Source organism: Pygocentrus nattereri, chromosome 2 (genome assembly GCF_015220715.1).
Source record: "Pygocentrus nattereri isolate fPygNat1 chromosome 2, fPygNat1.pri, whole genome shotgun sequence".
In the NCBI taxonomy this organism is placed as follows: domain Eukaryota; kingdom Metazoa; phylum Chordata; class Actinopteri; order Characiformes; family Serrasalmidae; genus Pygocentrus; species Pygocentrus nattereri.
In genome coordinates, this window is record NC_051212.1 from 29,909,566 (window position 1) to 29,931,534 (window position 21,969).

At 40.4% G+C, this 21,969-nt stretch overlaps 1 protein-coding gene across 3 annotated transcripts; it reads right to left on the reverse strand.

The window, feature by feature from the left end:
* Window positions 1-980: 980 nt before the first annotated feature.
* Window positions 981-21,624, reverse strand: LOC108437100. Of its 3 annotated transcripts, none has more exons than XM_017713969.2 (7): window positions 21,538-21,624; window positions 17,597-19,689; window positions 17,334-17,497; window positions 16,747-16,967; window positions 3,822-3,951; window positions 1,836-1,927; window positions 981-1,748 (listed from the first exon to the last, which is right to left on the reverse strand). In XM_017713969.2, exons 2-7 carry the CDS (start codon window positions 19,578-19,580, stop codon window positions 1,604-1,606), a joined length of 2,736 nt encoding a protein of 911 aa, XP_017569458.1. In that variant the 5' UTR covers window positions 19,581-19,689; window positions 21,538-21,624; the 3' UTR covers window positions 981-1,603. The 3 variants fall into 3 exon arrangements, with proteins under 3 accessions (XP_017569458.1, XP_017569459.1, XP_017569457.1); XM_017713970.2 differs by having other exon boundaries at window positions 3,822-3,948; window positions 21,506-21,609; XM_017713968.2 differs by having other exon boundaries at window positions 21,506-21,609.
* Between the last annotated feature and the right edge of the window lie 345 nt (window positions 21,625-21,969).

Consider the following 21,969-nt stretch of genomic DNA (forward strand, 5'->3'; position numbering starts at 1 on the left):
AGTAAATAAAATGGCTATATAATGGCTGTTGACACCAAGATGTTTTTTCACCATTTGTTCCCATTGAACAATGAACAACTAAACAATGTTCCTAGTCTTAAACTGCTCCTGTCCAAGTTGTAAGTTATAATATTAGAGAAATTATTTGGTTTTACATGTGTTTTCTTATTATTTGAAGTTCAATGAACTCAACTCATTTTAAGGTAATAATATTTACCTTTTCAAGTTAAAAATTCATCAGTTTTTACAGCGTGTTTTTTGTATTTGTCCTGTCTGTGTACAAATAAGAAACGCAAAGGAGTACAGGACTTATCATTTTCTAAAACAAATCATTTTAACTAACCCCAGCTGTTAGTCAACGCTCGGCATACACATTTCTGCTCACGTAACTGTATACAGTTAACAAAAATGCATTCTGTTTACACTTGTGTTAACTCTCTGAGTGCTCCAATCATAATTCACTCACAGGGCCTTTCAGGTGTGTGTCTGGCTTTTTATGCAGTCAAATTAATTCAGAATGTGATCAGTATCCACCAAAAACATGTTCGTTGTGTTGACTGCCTCTGCAGAGATTCTGCATCTGTTTTCTGTATTTGCAGCATGTTTGTAAGGTGTAGCGCTGGTTTAGTCATTTTGATAAAGGCATTTACTGAGTTTGCAGAGGGTCTATGAGTTTGTGGTGTGTTTAATTAAAATTGTCATTTTTATTATTTTTTAAAAAATTTTTTGTATTTTTATTTATTTTACTTAGCAAAGTGTGTTGGGCCTTGTCGGCCACCGAATAATCCACCTTACTTTTAAACAGAAAGAAGTTCAGAAGTAACTGGAAGCACTGATAATACATAAAAGTGATTGTGAATAGAATGGAATTTTAACCAAACAAGTTTTTTGTGTCCTTATAAAAGCACATACACATTAAGTAGACCTCAGAAAAAAACGGGCAATAGGAAAGAGAATAAAGATGACAAATTTTACTCACCTTGAGTACAAGTAGAGTTTATTTAAGAGAACAATCTAAATAAGGTTAATATAGTGGTATTTATTAAAAATTGTGTTCACAGACAAAAATATTAAAGCTATCTGATGTTGAACTGTGATCATAAGAACACCATTTCCAAAAAAACAATAAAGTATAACAAAGCAGCAAACATCAGCTCTGACAGAAACCCTTTCTGAGGACAGAAACAAAACCTGTATATTTTTATATTTTGACGTTAGGGTGGATTCAGGTTTTAGATCATGATCAGATCATGTAGTTATACTTATGTTGCAGGCCCTCATTGATGAAACCATTACCTTGCTTGAGTTCACCTTAAAAATATTTTCACATATTAAAAAAATATTTTCACATATTTAAAAAGATTATTTGATGATACTGATTGTGGAATTGGAACCTCTTAAAGTGTCTCAGATTACCTGATGGCCCAGAACACCAGAATCCACCTTACTTTTAAGTACAAAAGTATTGGGAAGTGATAAAAACACATAGAAATCAGCTTTTCTTATTACAGATCGAGTAATTATTTTGCAATGCTAATATCATAACAGTGGTGAAAACCAAAAACAGCTGAGGTCACATCATTTAACCTTTAGTTCATGTTATTTAGTCGTCATATACAGGTACAGATCTCAGCAGTTTTCTCAGACTTGGTGTAGTGTTCCATCCTCTCGCTTGGGCAAACTTGAAAGCATTTCCAAAAAGGTCAGGAAATAAGGTCATCAGGTTTATTTTTTCTGCATCATCAGGGCTACACAGACAAAAAGGAACCAGTTATATATGATCTGACACAAAAGACCACTTTAATAATGTATGTATATCTATAAATGGAACTCACTACAGATTGCGTATGAATCGCAGTAGGCCAAGCAAGTTCTCTGGGTAGGGCTTTTTCTTACTGTCTACTTTTTGCACAATTTCATCAGGGAACTGTGGAAAAACACATAATCAAGCATTTATTTAAAAAAATAACTGGTATTGTTTCAATACTTTTTTCCCACCGGTCATCATCAGCTTTGACTCACCACACGCATGTGCGTCACCTACGTTAGTAAGCAGCACAAGGGGAGGAAGATTTTTCAAACAGAATGCACTCACCTTTGGCTTAACTAACCCCAGTGTGCTAATCAGCTAGCTAGGTAAAATTTGCAATGGGAAAAAAGTTTGCACATAACAGAAGGCATATGATAGGGTGCCAAGAGAGGAACTGTGATACTGTATGAGGAAGTCAGGTGTAGCTAAAAATATGTTAGGGTGGTGCAGGACATGTATGAGGATAGTGAGACAGTGGTGAGGTGTGCAGTTGGAGTGACAAATGGTTTCAAGGTGAAGGTAGGGTTACATCAGGGATCAGCTTTGAGCCCCTTCTTGTTTGCAATGGTGATGGAAAGGTTGACAGATGAGGTCAGTCAGGAGGCTCCATGGACCATGATGTTTGCAGATGACACTGTAATCTGCGGTGAGAGTAGAGAGCAGGTGGAAGAGAATCTGGAGAGGTGGAGGTTTGCACTGGAGAGGAGAGGAATGAAGGTCAGTAGAGACAAGACGGAATACATGTGTGTGAATGAGAGGGAGGCAGGTGGAAAGGTGAAGATGCAAGGAGTAGAGGTCTTAAAGGTGGATGACTTCAAATATCTTGGGTCAACCATCCAGAGCAATGGACAGTGTAGACAAGGGGTGAAGAAGAGGGTGCAGGCAGGATGGAGTGGGTGGAGACGGGTGTCAGGGCTGATGTGTGACAGAAGGATAGCAGCAAGAGTGAAAGGGAAGGTTTACAAGACAGTAGTGCGTCCTGCTATGATGTATGGTTTGGAGACTGTGGCTCTGTCTTAAAGACAGGAGGCTGAGCTGGAGGTGGTGGAGATGAAGATGCTGAGATTTTTGTTGGGAGTGACAAGGCTGGACAAGATTAGAAACGAGCAGATCAGAGGGACATTGAAGGTGGAGCAGTTTGGAGATAAAGCCAGAGAGGCCAGGTTGAGATGGTTTGGACATGTGTTGAGGAGGAATAGTGGATATATTGGACAAAGAATGTTGGAGATGGAGCTGCCAGGTAGAAGGAGACGAGGTAGACCTCAGAGAAGGTTTATGGATGTAGTGAAGGTGGACATGGAGATGGTTGGTGTAAAAATAGAGGAGGCAGTGGATAGGGCAAGATGGAGGCAGATGATCCACTGTGGCGACCCCTAAAGGGAGCAGCCGAAAGAAGAAGAAGAAGATATATGAAATTTGCTTTGTCTGTCTGTGAGCTGTGGTTTAACAACATGGTGTACTGCCTTTCTTCTTTGTTGTTGTAAAGCAGTTATGTAAAAGATATGTAGTAGTTTGTATCCTAAAGCCCAGCAAATTGAATATCTTTTGAAATGTTAATCATTTTAAGGTAGTTCACTGCTATAGCTTATTACAGCTTTGTCCACCAATTTCTTCTGGTTTGAAAGGGAATTGTTTAAGGTTACAATGATTTCTACTGCTTAAGTCAACACTTGTATACGCTTGATCTGTTGCCCCTCTATGGGCTCATCTAACACTTAATTTGAGCTAATAAAGTAATGGAACAGACCTTGGGATGGTTTTGGAGATCCCCTCGAGGGAAAATAACGAGACCAAAAAGAGGCCTTGTTAAAACTAGTACTGAAACAGACATGTACTTAGGAATACTATTGGAACCCATGTTGAAATATTTTAAAAATAGAGCTATTTCCTCTAAACCCTCAGAATAAAAACTGTCTCATTAGAACATGTGTGAGATTTATGTTGCACCTTATTTATGAGAAAGTGAGTCAGGGTTAAAAAGAAACTTTCTCTGGGTTGAGGTCAAACCTACTTTTGTTTTCCATTTTGAGAAGGTCTTCCCAATGGCCATTTCTTCTATGGCATGAAGCAGCTCCTCATCAGGTTTGAGATAGTTCTGCACCTGTTTCACATTCCCCAGCTTCTGTAAATACTCCACTCTGCTAAGAAAAATTAGAAAATGTGAAAGCAATACACACACACACACACACACACACACACACACACACACACACACACACACACACACACACACACACACACTTTCTAAGCCGCTTCTCCCTCAGGGTTGCGGGTGAAAGCAATACAGCAAAATGTAGTCTAGATTTGTTATTTCTCAGTTCTGTTTTGGTCTAAGAAAACAGTTTAGACTAGTCTATTCATAGTCAGCATAACTGGGTCTGGAAAAACCTGTATTCTGCTCAGTTAGTGAGCACAGAACTGCAGCTGACTAAAGTTGGTAGGCTAAAGCCATTTTATTGTCTTTTAATTTATCGTCCTCCAGGTCCAGTAGGTCAGTTTTTATTTGAGTTTACTGACTTTCTGACCTCCATTATTAAGATGGACAAAGTGTTATTGCTTGGGGACTTTAATTTGCATATTGATGATGACACGGATTGTGTAGCTACTGAATTTCTTAATATTGTTGAATCTTTTCATTTTAAGCAGTTTGTTACAGGTGCTACTCATACAGCTGGACATATTCTGGACCTAGTTTTTTCTCTGGGGTTAGATATTGATCACATCTGATCTTCTGATAACTGATCATAAATGTATTTTCTTTAATCTTTTTGGTAATACTGACCCTCTCTGTCCTAAAAGAACATCACTTACTCGTTGTATCACTCAGAAATCTGTCGACCAGTTCTCAGCACAATTCTGTTGTAATTTTAATTTAAACTGTAATGATGTTGAGTTCTTAATGCAGTCTTTTGATGAGAATTGTTCTATGTTACTGGATAAAGTGGCACTGTTAAAGGTCAGGTCTAGGGCTTTCAACAATAAAGCTCCGTGGATGACTGATGAGGTTTGTTCTCTAAGACAGAAGTGTCATAGGTCTGAGAGATTATGGAAAGCTACTGGGTTAGAGGTTCATCGCCTGTATCTTAAAGATCTTCGTTTTTCTATTAATGCTTTAGTAAAGGAAGCTAGGACTGCTTACTTTGCCAACTTAATTTTATCTTCTAAAAGAAATTCTAAGATTTTATTTAATACTATTAGTAATAGTGTTTCTCCACCACCTGCAACATTGCCATGCTTTTCTGTCAACGACTGTAATAAGTTTCTTTCATTTTTTGTGGATAAGGTCATGGCCATTAGATCCAGTATTTAGCCTGAGACGTGTGCATTTAACATTAGTCTCCCACCTTCTTTTGCTGGTTTATATTCCTTCCAGCCTATCAGTTTAGTGGATATGCTGGATGTGATTAAGAAATTAAAGCCATCCACTAGTGCTCTGGATGCGATACCTTCATTTGTATTTTTAAAAGTTTTACCAAGTATTGGCCCTGAAGTTCTAGCTATTATTAATTCTTCATTGACTAATGGCTATGTTCAATCTTATTTTAAACATGCTACTGTTCAGCCTTTAATAAAGAAAACAAATTTAGACCCAGCTGCTTTAGAGAAATACAATATGTATGACAATTTCCAGTCTGGGTTTCATAAGTGGCGACCGCTCTCCTGAGGATTTGTTAAAATCGGCTGATGCAGGTGACTGCTCAGTGTTAGTTTTACTCGATCTTAGCTGTGCGTTTGACACTGTTGACCATCAAATTCTGATAAATAGGTTACGCAACTGGGTGGGCATATCTGGCACAGCACTAGATTGGTTTAAATCGTATCTTCACTGAAAAGCTTCACTGTGACTATTGCAGATTTTGTGTCTGAGTCAACTTCATTATCCTGTGGGGTTCCGCAGGGTTCGGTCTTGGGGTCATTGTTGTTTTCTTTGTATATGTTGCCTTTGGGGCAGATTATTAGTAGTTTTAATATTGCTTATCATTTATTTACTGACGATATTCAACTTTCTTTCTCATTTAAACCTAGTGAGGTGCATAGTCTATGTAGGCTCATGGACTGTCTTAAAGCTATCAGAGAATGGACATCAAATAACTTTCTACAGGTGAATGCTGATAAGACTGAAGTCTTGATTGTTGCTCCTGAAAAGGTTACCCCAATGATTAAACAAAATCTTGGTCTTCTTTCCCCTGTTGTCCACTCCAGCCTGTGTAATCTGGGTGTCATTTTTGATCAGTCATTGTTGTTTGACACATGTTAAACAACTGACAAGATCTTGTTTTTTCCACTTAAGGAATATTAGTAAATTGAAGTCTGTAGTTTCAAGGGTGGAGCTAGAGATGCTTATACATGCATTTATCTCATCTCGTATTGATTACTGTAATGCTATTTTTTCTTCACTTAGTATGTCTGCTAGTGACCGACTGCAAGTGATTCAGAATGCTGCAGCAAGGTTACTGACCAAGTCAAATAGACGGTCTCACATTACCCCTCTGTTAGTTTGGTTACACTGGCTTCCTGTTGAGTATAGGATTCAGTTCAAAATCCTTACACTTACTTACAGAGCACTGCATGGTCAGGCTCCTATGTATGTGGTTGATCTGCTTCATCCATACGTATCAGCACGTTCTCTCAGGTCGAGTTATTTAAATTTACTGTCTGTTCCATGTTCTCGATTAAAGACTCGTGGAGATCGAACATTTGAGGTCCTCGCTCCTAAATTGTGGAATACACTACCCTCTTTTTTAAGATTAGTTGATTCTGTGGAGTCTTTCAAAAAGCAACTAAAGACCTTCCTTTTTAAGCAGGCATTTGGATAACGGTCAAGGCAGCTAAGGCATTGCCAGTCCTGTTTTTGTTTTAAATCTTTTGTACTGTGATGTTGTATATTTTATATTGTGTTATGTTTTGTAAAGCACTTTGTGGCTTGTGTCTGTGAAAAGTGCTGTATAAATAAATTTTACTTACTTACATACTTATAATCTCATAGACTTAACTAGAATGCATAATGTCCCTCCTGTCTTAAAAACATACTGCCAGACATTCTAAAGCTAACTTTATGCTACTCAGACTTTAAAGTCTATACATTATATTTACAAAAGTATGTAGACATCCCTCATAATTATTGATATCTTGTGTTTTATCCACACCAATTGCTAAATTCAAGCACAGAGCCATGAATGAGCTGTACAGAAGAATTCTGTTACTTTAAATGTGGCACTGTCATAAGATGCAACTTTGTCATAATTCAGTTAATGAAATTTTCACCTTGCTAGATCTTGTCTCTTGTCAGCTGTAAGTGCTATTATTGTGAAATTGAAGCATGTATAAGCAACAACAGCTCAGTCATGTTACGGTAGACCATGCAAATTTTGGACACACTGAGAGCTGAAGGATGCAGAATGTAGCATAAAAATCTCCTTTCCACTGTCAGCACAAGAACTGCATGTTGGACACTTTAGGAAATGGGTTTTTATGGCAGAGCAGTGAAACACAAGCCAAACATCACTATGCTCAATGCCAAGTGTTAACTAAAGTGGTGTAAAGCATGCTGCCACTGAACCCTGGAGCGATAGAACCCTATTCTTTGAAATCTCATGATCTGCCAGGAGAATGCTACCTAATGGAATGTATAGTGCCAACAGTAAGGTTTGGTGGAGGAGTGATAATGATCTGGACTTCTTTTCAGGGTTTGAATTTGGCTCCTTGGTTCCAGTGAAGGGTAAAGTTAATGATACTGCACACAAAGACATTTTAGACAATTATATGCTTCCAACTTTGTGTGAACAGTTTGTGGTAGCCCCTTTCCTGTTCCAGCATGATTGTACCCCTGTACACAAAGCAAGGTCCTTAAAGACATAGTTAGATGAGTCTGGTATGGAGGACCTTCAGTGGTCTGCAAAGAAATCTGAACTCAACCTCACTGAACACCTTTTGGATGAACTGACACGTCAACTGTGAGCCAGGGGCCGTATTACAGAAACTTCTTATGTCTGAATTCGTATCTGTTTAGTCTCTGTGACTACTTATGGTAGGACTGATTTTAGGACAGAGACTATTACAGAACAACAGTTCTTAAGTTCATAATCTTATCCAAACCCCAGATAACAGCATTACAGAAGCATCCTAACTCACTAATATTCCTAAATTGTAACGCGGCGCGAGGAGGCGGATGCACATGCTGAGATAAGCGAGATTTATTAAGGGCAAATCCAAAATCAGCAAAGATTCAAACACATCAAACATAGACCAATACAAAGACCAGCGAAAACAAAGGGCAAACACAGGGCTTAAATACAACACCAGGAAGATGAGGGACAAGTGAAAACAATCAGGGGCGGAGTTACAAAACAAGGGGCAGGACTATTGATAACAAAACAAACGCACATGGAAGATCAAAACAAAGGAGTGCATGGAGTGGGAGGAGCCAATCGTGACATAAATTCTGTCCTAACTTTAAGACAACCCCAGAGCCGTCTTACCACCTGTTTTAGCCATCCATTTCTATCATTTTAGGCAGTGACAGGCAACATGGTTCACTACTAGCTAGCATAATGACATTCATCTACAATGAAAACTGAAAAAATTGCTTTGACTTATGAGGGTTTTTAATTAGTTTTAAAGATCTCAGATACTGCAGACATGATGTCCACCGTCCCCTCTTATTAATTACCTTCTTGTGTTTATGTTGATGACAACTTGTGAGATAATACACCATCTCCAATAAAAACAAAATGCAATGATGTGTAGATCATTTAAACCCTGTATTTCATTGACAATAGTACAAAGACAACATATCATCCATCCATCCATCCATCCATCCATCCATCCCTTATCTTCCGCTTCTCCGGGGTTCGGGTCACAAGGGCAGCATCCTAAGCAATGAGGCCCAGACCTCCCTTTCCCAGAGATACTTAAACTCCTCCACTTGAGGCAAGCGCTTATCCCCAACCCAGAGAGGGCTCTCCACCTTTTTCTGCCTGAGAACCATGGCCGTGGATTTGGAGATAGAGATTCTCATCCCAGCTGCTTTACATTCGGCTGCAAACCGATCCAGTGAAAGCTGAAGTTCACGGCCTGCGCCTAGAAATTCTATCCATAAGGAGCCCCCCATGGATCACCACCTTATCGTGGTGGAGTGGTTGCATGCTTGAATGATCCTAGGAGCTATGTTGTCTGGAGCAAAAGCTCCTGGTAGGGTCTCCCAGGGCAAACGGGTCCTAGGTGACAGGCCAGACAAAGTGTAATCCATAATTACCCTTATGAACAAGGACTTGTGTACCTTGCCCGGATCAGGGTTACAGGGGCCCCACCCTGGAGCCAAGCCTGGAGGAGGGGCTCGCCAGCGAGCGTCTGGTGGCCGGGCATTTACTCATGGTGCCCGGCCGGGCCCAGCCCAAAGGAGTTACATGAGTCCCCCCTCCCATCGACCCACCACTGATGGGAGGGGCAGTAGTAGGGGTTCTGTGCATTGTGGATCGGGCAGTGTTCGAAGGCATGGGCCTTGGCGTTCTGATCCTCGGTTGCTGAAACTGTTACCTCACTGGCAGGGAAGGAGCCTGAGTTGGTGCGTGAGGTTGGCTAGATATAGTCGGGCTCACCTCAATACACAGCTTGGGCTCTGGATCCAATCTCCTTGAGAGGGGCTGGACTTTATTCTTTTCTGGAGTTGCCCATGATGAGAGGCAGCAGGTGTGGGCTTTCTCATAGCCCCTGTATGTTGAGGTTTTCTCCAGTGGACGAGAGGGTAGCTTCCCTACACCTTCGTGTTGGGGAACGGGTCCTGGCTGTTGTCTGTGCTTATGCACCAAACAGCAGTTCAGAGTACTCAGCCTTCTTAGAGTCCTTGGGAAGGGTGCTTGAAAGTGCTCCTCTTGGAGACTGTATTGTCCTACAGGGGGACATCAATGCTCACGTGGGCAATGACAGTGAGACCTGGAGGGGTGTGATTGGAAGGAATGGCCTCTCTGATCTGAACCCGAGTGGTGTTAAATTTTTGGACTTCTGTACAAACCACAGTTTGTCCATCACGAACACCATGTTTGAACACAAGGATGTCCATGAGTGCACATGACACCAGGACACCCTAGGCCGCAGTTCAATGATTGACTTTGTAGTCGTGTCATCGGACTTGCGGCCATGTGTTTTGGACACTCGGGTAAAGAGCTGAGCTGTCAACTGATCACCACCTGGTGGTGAGTTGGATCAGGTGGTGGGGGAAGATGCTGGTCAGACCAGGCAAACCCAAATGTATAGTGAGGGTTTGCTGGGAACGTCTGGCAGAAGAACCCGTCAGATTGATCTTCAACTCACACCTCCGTCAGAACTTTGACCAGATATCGGGAGAGGTGAGGGACATTAACTCAGAATGGGCCATGTTCCGCTCCTCCATCGTTGGCCTGCGGGACACCAGAGGCAGCTAGTAGGAATCAACAGGCCAAGCAATCTGCGGCTTCAGTCGTCACCAAGGCAAAAACCCGGGTGTGGGAGGAGTTTGGTGAGGCCTTGGAAAGTGACTTTAAGTCGGCTCCGAAAAAGATTCTGGCAAACCGTCAGGCGACTCAGAAGGGGAAAGCAGTGTGCCACTAGCACTGTATATAGAGGAGATGGTGTGCTGCTGACTTTGACTGAAGATGTCATTGGGCGGTGGAATGAACACTTTGAGGACCTTCTCAATCCCACCGACACGTTCTCCAGTGAGGAGGGACACGGGAATAGGGGACACGGGAATAGGCTTGTCCATTACTGAGGCCGAAGTCGCTAAGGTAGTTAAAAAGCACCTTGGTGGCAAGGCTCCAGGGGTGGATGAGATCCGTCCGGAGTTCCTCAAAGCTGTGGATGTTGTGGGGCTGTCTTGGCTGACACGCCTTTTCAACATCGCGTGGACATTAGGGGCGGTGCCCCTGGATTGGCAGACCTGCGTGGTGGTGCCTCTTTTTAAAAATGGGGACCAGAGGGTGTGTTCCATCTACAGGGGAATCACACTCCTCAGCCTCCCTGGTAAGGTCTATGCAGGAGTACTGGAGAAGAGAGTCCGGCTTATAGTCGAACCTCAGATTCAGGAGGAGCCGTGCGGGTTCCGCCCTGGTCGTGGAACACTGGACCAACTCTTCACCCTCTCCAGGATTCTGGAGGGTTCATGGGAGTTTGCCCAACTACATGTGCATTTTCTGAAGTGTTCCTGAGCCCATGTGGTAATATCCATTACAGAATGATGTCGGCTTTTAATGCAGTTCTGCCTGAGGGATCGAAGGTCACGGGCATTCAATGTCGGTTTTCTGCCTTGCCGCTTACTTGCAGAGATTTCTCCAGATTCTCTGAATCTTTTGATGATATTATGGACTGTAAATGATGATAATCCCTAAATTACTTGCAACTGCATGTTGATGTTGTTCTTAAACTGTTGGACTATTTACTCACGAAGTTGTTCACAAAATGGTAAACCTTGCCCCATCCTTGCTTGTGAACGACAGAGCCTTTCAGGGATGCTCCCTTTATACCCAATCATGACACTCACCTGTGGAATGTTCCATTTTGAGCAATCCTCAACTTTTCCAGTCTTTTGTTGCCCCTGTCCCAAGTTCTTTGGAACATGTTGCAGGCATCAAATTCAAAATATCTTGTCTTTGTAGTGTATTCAATTGAATATAGGTTGAAAAGGACTTGCAAATCATCGTATTCTGTTTTTATTTCTGTTTTACACAACGTCCCAACTTCATAGGAATTAGGGTTGTATTTACACAATTGTAACATATAAATAACCAAATGTGAGACAACAACCCTACATGTTATCTGACTGTTACGCTAGGTATCTCACATTGAATAATGAGCAGAGAAGAGACATGTTTGATCCTGGTAATGTTGTTCTGCAGAATTTGCAACCCTCGTCTAACACACCTGATTATATAAAATTAATTAATTGCAAATTGATTAAGGTGTCCTGGAGCACCTGAACATTAGAGTCTGGGCAATGTGGCAATATTCATCGTTACTATGATAAGTTACTTAACAGTTTGTTACAGTAAGCTTTTCTGAGCATATCATAGACATACAGTTACTTCCCAACTGCATGTCGGACTACCAAGATGAAATTATTAGTCCTGCATAATTGGTTTTGGTTTAGCTTGTATGTGAAATATTGAATACAATCATTCGATTTATAGATTTGACTATTTTTTAAAATATGTTTTCTGAAGAGTTCAGATATAAGATCATTCACTGACCATCTCAGAGTCCAGACCTTAACATCATTAAATGTGTTTGGGATTACATAATTGTGGGACACAGAAATGCAACCAACATCTAAGACTGAACTTTGGATATATGAAATATATACTTGCAGATTTCATTGAAAAACTGAAAGCAAGTCTCACGAAAAGAATGGAAGCTGTAATAAAGACAAAAAGTGGACAAACTACATATTAAAAAACACAATAATACTATACTGTAGTTGCTGTGGATTTTGTCATTTTTCCTTATGCTGAAGGAATAACTTATACCTAATGGCTGTTTTAGTGAAGATAAATGATAAATGAAGGGTGATTTCTTTGATTTTTGATTTATATCTTCTTCTTCTTTTGGCTGCTCCCTTTAGGGGTCGCCACAACCATCGCCATGTCTACCTTCACTACATCCATAAACCTTCTCTGAGGTCTACCTCTTCTCCTTCTACCCGGCAGCTCCATCTCCAACATTCTTTGCCCAATATATCCACTATTCCTCCTCAACACATGTCCAAACCATCTCAACCTGGCCTCTCTGGCTTTATCTCCAAACTGCTCTACCTTCACTGTCCCTCTGATCTGCTCATTTCTAATCTTGTCCATCCTTGTCACTCATGATTCAACAAAAATCTCAGCATCTTCATCTCCGCCACTTCCAGCTCAGCCTCCTGTCTTTTAGACAGAGCCACAGTCTCCAAACCATACATCATAGCAGAACGCACTACTGTCTTGTAAACCTTCCCTTTCACTCTTGCTGCTATCCTTCTGTCACACATCAGCCCTGACATCCGTCTCCACCCACTCCATCTTGCCTGCACCCTCTTCTTCACCTCTTTTTTGCACTGTCCATTGCTCTGGATGGTTGACCCAAGATATTTGAAGTTATCCACCTTTACGACCTCTACTCCTTGCATCTTCACCTTTCCACCTGCCTCCCTCTCATTCACACACATGTATTCCGTCTTGTCTCTACTGACCTTCATTCCTCTCCTCTCCAGTGCAAACCTCCACCTCTCCAGATTCTCTTCCACCTGCTCTCTACTCTCACCACAGATTACAATGTCATCTGCAAACATCATGGTCCATGGAGCCTCCTGACTGACCTCATCTGTCAACCTTTCCATCACCATTGCAAACAAGAAGGGGCTCAAAGCTGATCCCTGATGTAACCCTACCTTCACCTTGAAACCATTTGTCACTCCAACTGCACACCTCACCACTGTCTCACTATCCTCATACATGTCCTGCACCACCCTAACATATTTTTAGCTACACCTGACTTCCTCATACAGTACCACAGTTCCTCTCTTGGCACCCTATCATATGCCTTCTCTTCTCTTGATTTTTGATTTATATGATATCATCATTTGCATTACAACTGCATCTACACTATATGGCCAAAGGTTTGTGGACATTTGATCATTACATTTAAAGAGCATTTGAGAGGTCAGACTGTATTACAGAAACTTCCTATTTTTTGTCTTAAGTTAAGATGTGGCAGGTCAAGATGTTTCCCAAATCCAAATTACATTATCAAATCTAATCTTAATTAGGGAATCTTATTTTACAACATCTTAAGTTAGAAAATCTTAACTTACTCGATCAAAGTCGAAAATCAATTGTCATGTTTGTTACATAGCAACCTACCATACACACATAGCTGAAACATAGAAAGCTAGCTACTGTTACTGATGTAAAAAAAAGTCACACAAAACTAAAGCATGATAAACTTGAAGTGAGGAATAGCACTTAGTGCTATTTATTAGAGCATTGTCACTCTTCAGTTTTAGCTTTAGTTTCCTATTTTAGTTAACCACTTCCGTTATTCCTTCGAATAAACAAACTTTCAGCTCTGTGTCCTCACTGACATTGCTGTAATATACATCCCCATTTCCAAAAATGCTGGGATGCTGTGCAGAATGTAAATAAAAATAGAATTTGATTGAATTGATTTGATTGAAAATGATTAAAATCCTACAAAGACAACATATCAGATGCTAAAGCTGAGAATTTTTATTGTTTATTGAAAAATATATGCCCATTTTGAATTTGATGTCAACAGCACGTTCCAAAAAAGTTGGGATAGGGGCATGTTTACCACTGTGTTGCATTACCTCTTCTTTTAACATCACTCTATAAGTGTTTGGGAACTGAGGAGATCAACTGCTTTAGTTTTGACGTTGAAATGTTTTCCCATTCCTGCAATCCTGATTTTTGGCCTTGTCCCTTGCATACAGAGATTTCTCCAGACATCTTTTAATTTTATATACATACATACATATATATATATATATATAAAACCCCTCTCTGATTGAATTAGATGTTTTGACGGTGAATGTGAAATGTTACAAAAGAAAGTAAATGAGAAAAAAGCCAATTCTTTATCAGATGTGTTTAAAACTATGTGTGGGGTTCAGCATGTTGTCTGTTGCCCCTGCCTCCATCTACAGTCTCCATGGGAATTAAGTTTATGGCACTTTAATAAACTATTGGTCAGATTCATATTCAGATTCATCAATGCAATGTCAGATTTAATGTCACATTGAGAGCAAACAACACTGTAGTAACAATTTCCCATTCATAAATGTGTTATAGCCTATTTTTTCTCTGGCCTTTTCTCTAAATTGCTTTATACAACCCCAATTCCGAAGAAGTTGGGACGTTGTGTAAAACATAAATAAAAACAGATTTTCAAATCCTTTTCAACCTATATTCAATTGAATACACTACAAAGAAAATATATTTAATGTTCAAACAGATCAACTTTATTGTCTTTTGCAAATATTCACTCATTTTGAATTTGATGCCTGCAACACGTTCCAAAGAAGTTGGGACAGGGGCAACAAAAGACTGGGAAAGTTGAGGAATGCTCAAAAAACACCTGTTTGGAACATTCCACAGGTGAACAGGTTAATTGGAAACAGGTGAGTGTCATGATTGGATATAAAGGGAGCATCCCTGAAAGGCTCAGTTGTTCACAAGCAAGGATGGGGTGAGGTTCAACACTTTGTGAACAACTGTGTGAGCAAATAGTCCAACAGTTTAAGAACAACGTTTCTCAACATAAAATTGCAAGGAACTTAGGCATTTCATCATCTACAATCCGTAATATCATCAAAAGATTTCAAGAATCTGGAGAAATCTCTGCAGGTAAACGTTGACCCCTCAGGCGGCTCTGCATTAAAAACCGACATCATTCTGTAATGGATATTACCACATGGGCTCAGGAACACTTCAGAAAACCACTGTCAGTGAACACAGTTCGTCGCTCCATCTACAAGTGCAAGTTAAAACTCTGCCATGCAAAGCGAAAGCCAAATATCAACAACACCCAGAATGTCACCAGCGTCTCTGGGCCCGAGCTCATCTGAGATGGACTGACGCAAAGTGGAAAAGTGTCCTGTGGTCTGATGAGTCCACATTTCAAATTGTTTTTGGAACTCATGGATGTCGTGTCCTCCGGGCCAAAGAGGAAAAGGACTGTCCGGATTGTTATGAGCACAAAGTTCAAAAGCCAGCATCTCTGATGGTGTGGGGGTGTGTTAGTGCCCATGGCATGGGTAACTTGCACATCTGTGAAGGCACCATTAATGTTGAAAGGTACATACAGGTTTTGGAGCAACATATGCTGCCATCCAAGCAACGTCTTTTTCAGGGACGTCCTGCTTATTTCAACAAGACAATGCCAAGCCACATTCTGCACGTGTTACAACAGTGTGGATTCGTAGTAAAAGAGTGCGGGTACTAGACTGGCCTGCCTGCAGTCCAGACCTGTCTCCCATTGAAAACCTGTGGCGCATTATAAAGTGCAAAATACGACAATGGAGACCCCGGACTGTTGAGCAACTGAAGTTGTACATCAAGCAAGAATGGGAAAGAATTCCACCTACAAAGCTTCAACAATTAGTGTCCTCAGTTCCCAAACGCTTATTGAGTGTTGTTAAAGGGAAAGGTGATGTAACACAGTGGTAAACATGCCCCTGTCCCAACTTCTTTGGAATGTGTTGCAGGCATCAAATTCAAAATGAGTGAATATTTGCAAAAAACAATAAAGTTTATCTGTTTGAACATTAAATATCTTGTCTTTGTAGTGTATTCAATTGAATATAGGTTGAAAAGGATTTGCAAATCATCGTATTCTGTTTTTATTTCTGTTTTACACAACGTCCCAACTTCATTGGAATTGGAGTTGTAATATGATGAGGCTATACAGAAGATATTGTAAAAAAGCCACACTGAGAATACTACCTGAGATAACAACCTGAACATTACCTGGTAGATAGATAGACACACACACACACACACACACACACACACACACACACACACACACACACACACACACAGAAAGAGAGAGCAAGAGAGAGAGAGAGAGAGCTAAGACCAGAGGTCTGGTCTCTCCACAGAATCCCTTTTTCCAAGTGCTAGTTCTACTCTTTCTGTCCCTCTAACCTCTGACCAAAATCCTTCCCTCCTTATAATGACCCAACAGTTATTATTTAAAGCCAAAAGTTTGCAGAATTCTGACCATAATACTGATAAAAAGTGAAAGTTTATGAAAGACGTCCCCCAGCCTGAAAGTATTAACAATTTTTGACCTGTCCATTTGGAGTTGGGGTAAGGTAGCTTCTCCCAATGCACCAACCTTTTCTGGCCCTACAATCTAAATAAGCATTCAACTTAGTTAGGACATCAAAAGTTTGAATTACGTCTTACTTCTCATCTTTCCAAAAGAAGGGATGAGCAAGGGCCTCCTCTACTTTAGGTCTCTTCTTTGGATCATGACTGATCATGCACTCCACCAGGTCCTTCGCCATGTCATCTTCCAGATGTTCCAGCGAGTACTTCCCATCAAGAATGTTACTCTCACAACGAGCCCCTTTACCAAAAGGATGGTGTCCACCAGAGAGGATGTAATATACTAACATTCCTGCAACCTAAAAAAGGTGTAACAGTTACACATAGCGTTTTAAAAATCTCAGATACTGCAAACATGATGTCCACTGTCCCCTTTTATTATTTTCCTGTGTTTATATTGATGACAACTTGTGAGATAAAACACCATCTCCAATAAAAACAAAATGCAATGATGCAGATCATTTAAACCCTATATTTCACTGAAAATAGTACAAAGACTACTATAAAAAATATTACAAAATATTCAAAAGAAAACTTCCAGCCACACCAGTTCTTTGTGGATAAGACTTATGACCTCTGGTTAATAGCCATGGCAATTTATATTCTTATGAGTTTTACAAAGCAAAATCTAAATATCACTCTCTGTTTCAGTTTCAGTACATTACCTGAATGTCCGAACTCCTCTTGTATGCACTGTAATCATCCTCTTCAATGGTCTCCCTGGCTTTCCAGAACTTTGTTCCAGCAGCAGTAGTGCGCAGTGTCGTTTGTCCTAAATTCAGCCTCCGGCTTATACCAAAATCAGCTAATCTCGCTTTTCCAGTTATATCTGTTAACAATATAAATTATAATTCCATTGTAAATGGCTATAAAATGTTTCAGGGGTTAAGTCCGTCATTCATTTATTCCAAACAAGTATAACTCCTACCCATCAGAACATTCTGTGGTTTGATGTCCCGATGGAGCACTTTGATATCTTCCCTGTGAAGAACTCCAAGGCTGGACAGCACATCCTTCACAATCTTCTTCAGGACAGCAAGCTGCTCACAACTGTCTTCAGGCAAATGTCCTTGGATGTATTCTTCCAGTGTGTATTCACAAAGTTGAAGGCCAAGATAGCCAAAATGTTCATCTTCTGCAAAGTCCACATATCGCACAATAGAAGGATTGTCGAGTTCTGGAAGCCTTAAAAACTCCTCTTCATTTTTGAGGACTTGATAATTGGACTTAAGCATTCGTTTCACAGCTACCTCAGTGCCATCATCCCTCAGACCAAGAAAAACCTCTGTTCCATCACTTCCTTTAGCTATCTGGAACTCCGGGCCAACACCAATTGTAAGACTCCTGAGTCTATAAACCTTACTCGCATCTGTATTAGCAAGTTTCTCCAGCTTGGGCCTCCAATGTTGGCTAATTTGGAGCCAACTTCTTGGTAGTTTTGGACGTCCTGTAGTAGATGTAAATGGATGCACGGTGGAATTTGATTCCTCAACTGAAGTCATGGTTGTGTCTGTATACTCTTTTGTTTCATGACCCTCATCTTCTTTTGATGTCATCTGATGCTGTGCTTCTTTCTTCTTCTTCTTTTTCTTCTTCTTTTTCCTCTTTGGCAGCATGTTCTCCACTCCCTCACATAAACTACCTATGGCCCCTGAACTTGGATGTGGATGTTTGAGATCTGTGTTCAGTTTTTGCAGCTTCTCCTTAATGACATCATCCATCTTTATCTCTGCAGCATCAAGTACCCTATCAGGCACTGAGAGTAATCCACATGAATGAATATGTTCTGGGATGAACTCATAAAGATCAGCAAACAATCGATAAGTAAGAATGCTGACATCAGGTGAATACTTAGGACTGGTGAGAGGTATAAGACCAGTGCATAAGTTCTGAAGAACAGAAACATTAAGAACGTCAGCACCAGCGTTGTGCTTTGAGAACTTCTCTATAATCACACAAAGTATGTTCAGGATCAGCTGATTGTATACATCTTCCTGAGTGGAGCCAGCAGGATGTAAACTTTTTATCAGAATGGATCCAATCTCATCAAAGACTTGGGGAGATATTTCTTTCATCATGCGTATTACAGCCTCTAAAGTGTTCAGTGCAATTAGCTGATGCTCATTAGGTATTCTGGGAAAGCGCTGGATGAACCCTTCAATGTAAGTGTCAGTGTTCTTGGAGTCCTTCAGCCACTTGATGCTACTTAGTCGAAATTGTTCAGCACCTCGACCAATGACATTAAAGTAATTTTCAAGAAGGGTAATATGGCTGAATGGATGTTCTTCAAGAAATTGTTCCTTAAAAAGGTTGAAAAGTTCTTCCTGAGTTTTCTTGGAAACTAATGTAGTCAGTTTAAAAAAGAGCCTGCATTTCTCAAAAGCTTCAGTCCCTGAAGGTAACCGATGAACAATAGTCTCTAGTTTCTTACCGATATCTGGGTGTAGTCTGTAATTTCTGTCAATAGAAGCTCCAGCGTCTATAAGAGCTTCGACCATGTCTTCTCTGTTATTATCAGCAGCAAACTGTAATGGTGTAAAAAATTGTGTTTGATGGCCATCTGGATTGGCTTTTGCTGCAAGTAATCTTTTCACTATACTGAGTGGAACTCCTTGTGTACATGCAGCATAGTGCAGTGGTACTAGCCTGTTTGTTGAGGCTTTATTAGGGTCTGCCTGCTCTCTCAGGAGAAAGTCACAGATCTCTTCATTTGCACTACCAGCTGCAGCCGACAGCAGCGTAAGATCATCACTCCAAAGTGCAGAAGAATAGAGTCCATTAATATCACATCCTCTGAGTAGTTTCTTTAACTTCTTAAGGTTTTTGTTAATGATGCATTCTATTATGGGGTTTGTGGTCCTTGGCTCTGCAACTGGAACTGGTACTGTAACTGCTTTCCACTGTATTGCCATTGACTGTTTAATGTCAGATAAACTGGAGCATCCAGCTTAGCATTTTGTATTCATACGTTTCAGATTTATCAGTTCAAAGAGATCCTGCACACGCCTACAAAAGAAATGGCTGAAAAAGAGAGATAAAAAATATAATTAAAACATGACACCATGTGCAAAATGTAGAACTTATTGGTACTGAGATAACATCATTGAGTCATAGGGCCAATTTATACCTTAGTTTATGCCATATGCCATAATTTACAAATTAATTAACAGTTAAATAGTTAAGCAGCAGTCTGTATATCTGGGGGTGAGGGCAATGCTTTGGTATCCTGTAGTGAGTCATCAGCACTCAAACTTTTTAGTTTATCATTATGTTTAAGTGTCTTCACCTGCTCCAGTTAAGTGGAGCAGTGTTTGAGCTGATGTTTCAGTTCAATTTAAGTTAATCTTTATAAATGTATGTAATGTGTTTTAAAACGTTACACATTAGTACCATTAACACCTAGTGGACACAAGGACAATCGCCAGCTTAAATCCTTCTCTAAAGAGCATGCTTTTGTATTTCAGGCTTTGGCCTATCCTTTCTAGTGTTTTGACAATGTCATTTGTTTCTAAGCAATAAAGGTAATTAGTAACAAATTTTGGGCATGTTAGATAATAAAAAATTGTATCAGCTTAGGGGCTTCTTGGAGGCTTCAGGCAGTGGAAATTTCTGAACACTTCTGGTACTTCTGATACAGTCAAAAATGATATTTTAATGGACAGACTTGAAAACACAGTCTGTTAAGACAGACAAGTTCTTGCCTGGTTCAGGTCTTAAGTTTAGGTCTTGTCACTGTAAATAGGAAGCTTTCCGAAGAGTGCAACATGGTGCTTCACAATTTTTGGTTTTCATGCCCTCAGTGCTTCCATTTTTTCCAGGCCCTAGGACTCCTTGTTTGCCAATACAGTGTTTTTACTATTTGCCAATACAGTGTTGGCTATCGCTTTTATGCTGATGCTGAAATAACGGAAGATTAAAGGAATAAAAGTCTAAGAGACCACGAAGACCTGATAACTTCTGATGAAACATTCAGTGATGTCCTAAGCCTAACGCATTCTGTCGGCTCTATTGTTCTGCTGCAGATCTTATTTCCGGTTTCCGCTCCAATACGACCACGGCTGCGTTTTCATCATCTTTGGCTGAACTCCCCGCTTTAGGCAGGACGATGTGGTCAGAACTGTGGAAGAGCTATCAACCACCAAGCGTGCAAAACTCGATACGGGCTATAAACTCTTTTTTGAGCAGTTTACTTACGAAGGTAGATCGTTAACTAGCTGGTTCTCAGTGTTGTAGTTAGTTACCTTCCTTAATGCCACAGACGGGAGGAGTAATGCTGGGTAGTTTCAGCATTTCTAAGATTTAAAGATCTTCAACTGTGCGTCTGTTTAAGAAGTAAATAAACGGTGTCTAACGTGAGTTATTGTGTTAAATGTTATCCTTCTCGGTGTCCAATGCTCCAGGTAGGGAGATCAGTGTGTTTCTCTGAGATACAGTTTTATCTCCTCAGGAATAACACCACCTGACTTCGCAGTTGAATTCCCCGTATAAACATTATCAGTAACCTTGCAAATTCCCTTGTTGTGCATGTTACTTGATTTGGAAAAATATTCACAAATGGATTTTGTGATACTTTATTGTTTTATGCAGGTATATTTCCATTACCATGCATACAAATGGGACCTTTCTATCATTTAGCCAAACACTGACACAGTCATATATATACATATGTAAGGAGATGAAAACAGGCTAGGATTATTTGTCAGGCATTGATTAAAAAGCGAGGAAAAGCGAGTGCGGTCCGCGCCCTGTTCAGTTTATATCCGCATCCCTGAAGTTTGTACTGATACCCAGACAGCGCAATGTACCATAAGTTGTTAAAAATAACAACTGTACTTACAGTTTGGGGTATTTTCGTGTTCAAAAGTTTACCTCAAGGGTTTGAAGTGCGCAGAAAATGAAACTGCGATTCTTCTCCTCTTTAGAGCTGAAATACTGGGCGGGGTTTCGTGTTTACCCGTGGACAGTCCCTCCTCCCTGCACACTTGGACTACAATTTTGAACATTTCACTGTTTTGAAACTACAGAAAGAAAATGTATTTCTTCTAAACGTTTTAATGGTTAAGCTCTTTCAGCGGCCAGGTCGCCCTTGTTGATGGATGGATATTCACTGAAATAAAAGGAAACGTGCCGCAAAACTGCTGACAGCTGTTCATCCAGGTTTCATTCTGTGATGATGTTGCTGTGAGGCTGAGGAGCAAACCTATCTAACTAATCTAAACAAGTAGGTTAGCTAAGTTTCACTCCAGACGTCACATCTTTAATGTTTTTTTCTACACTCAGCGAGCAGTGGTCTGATTTTAA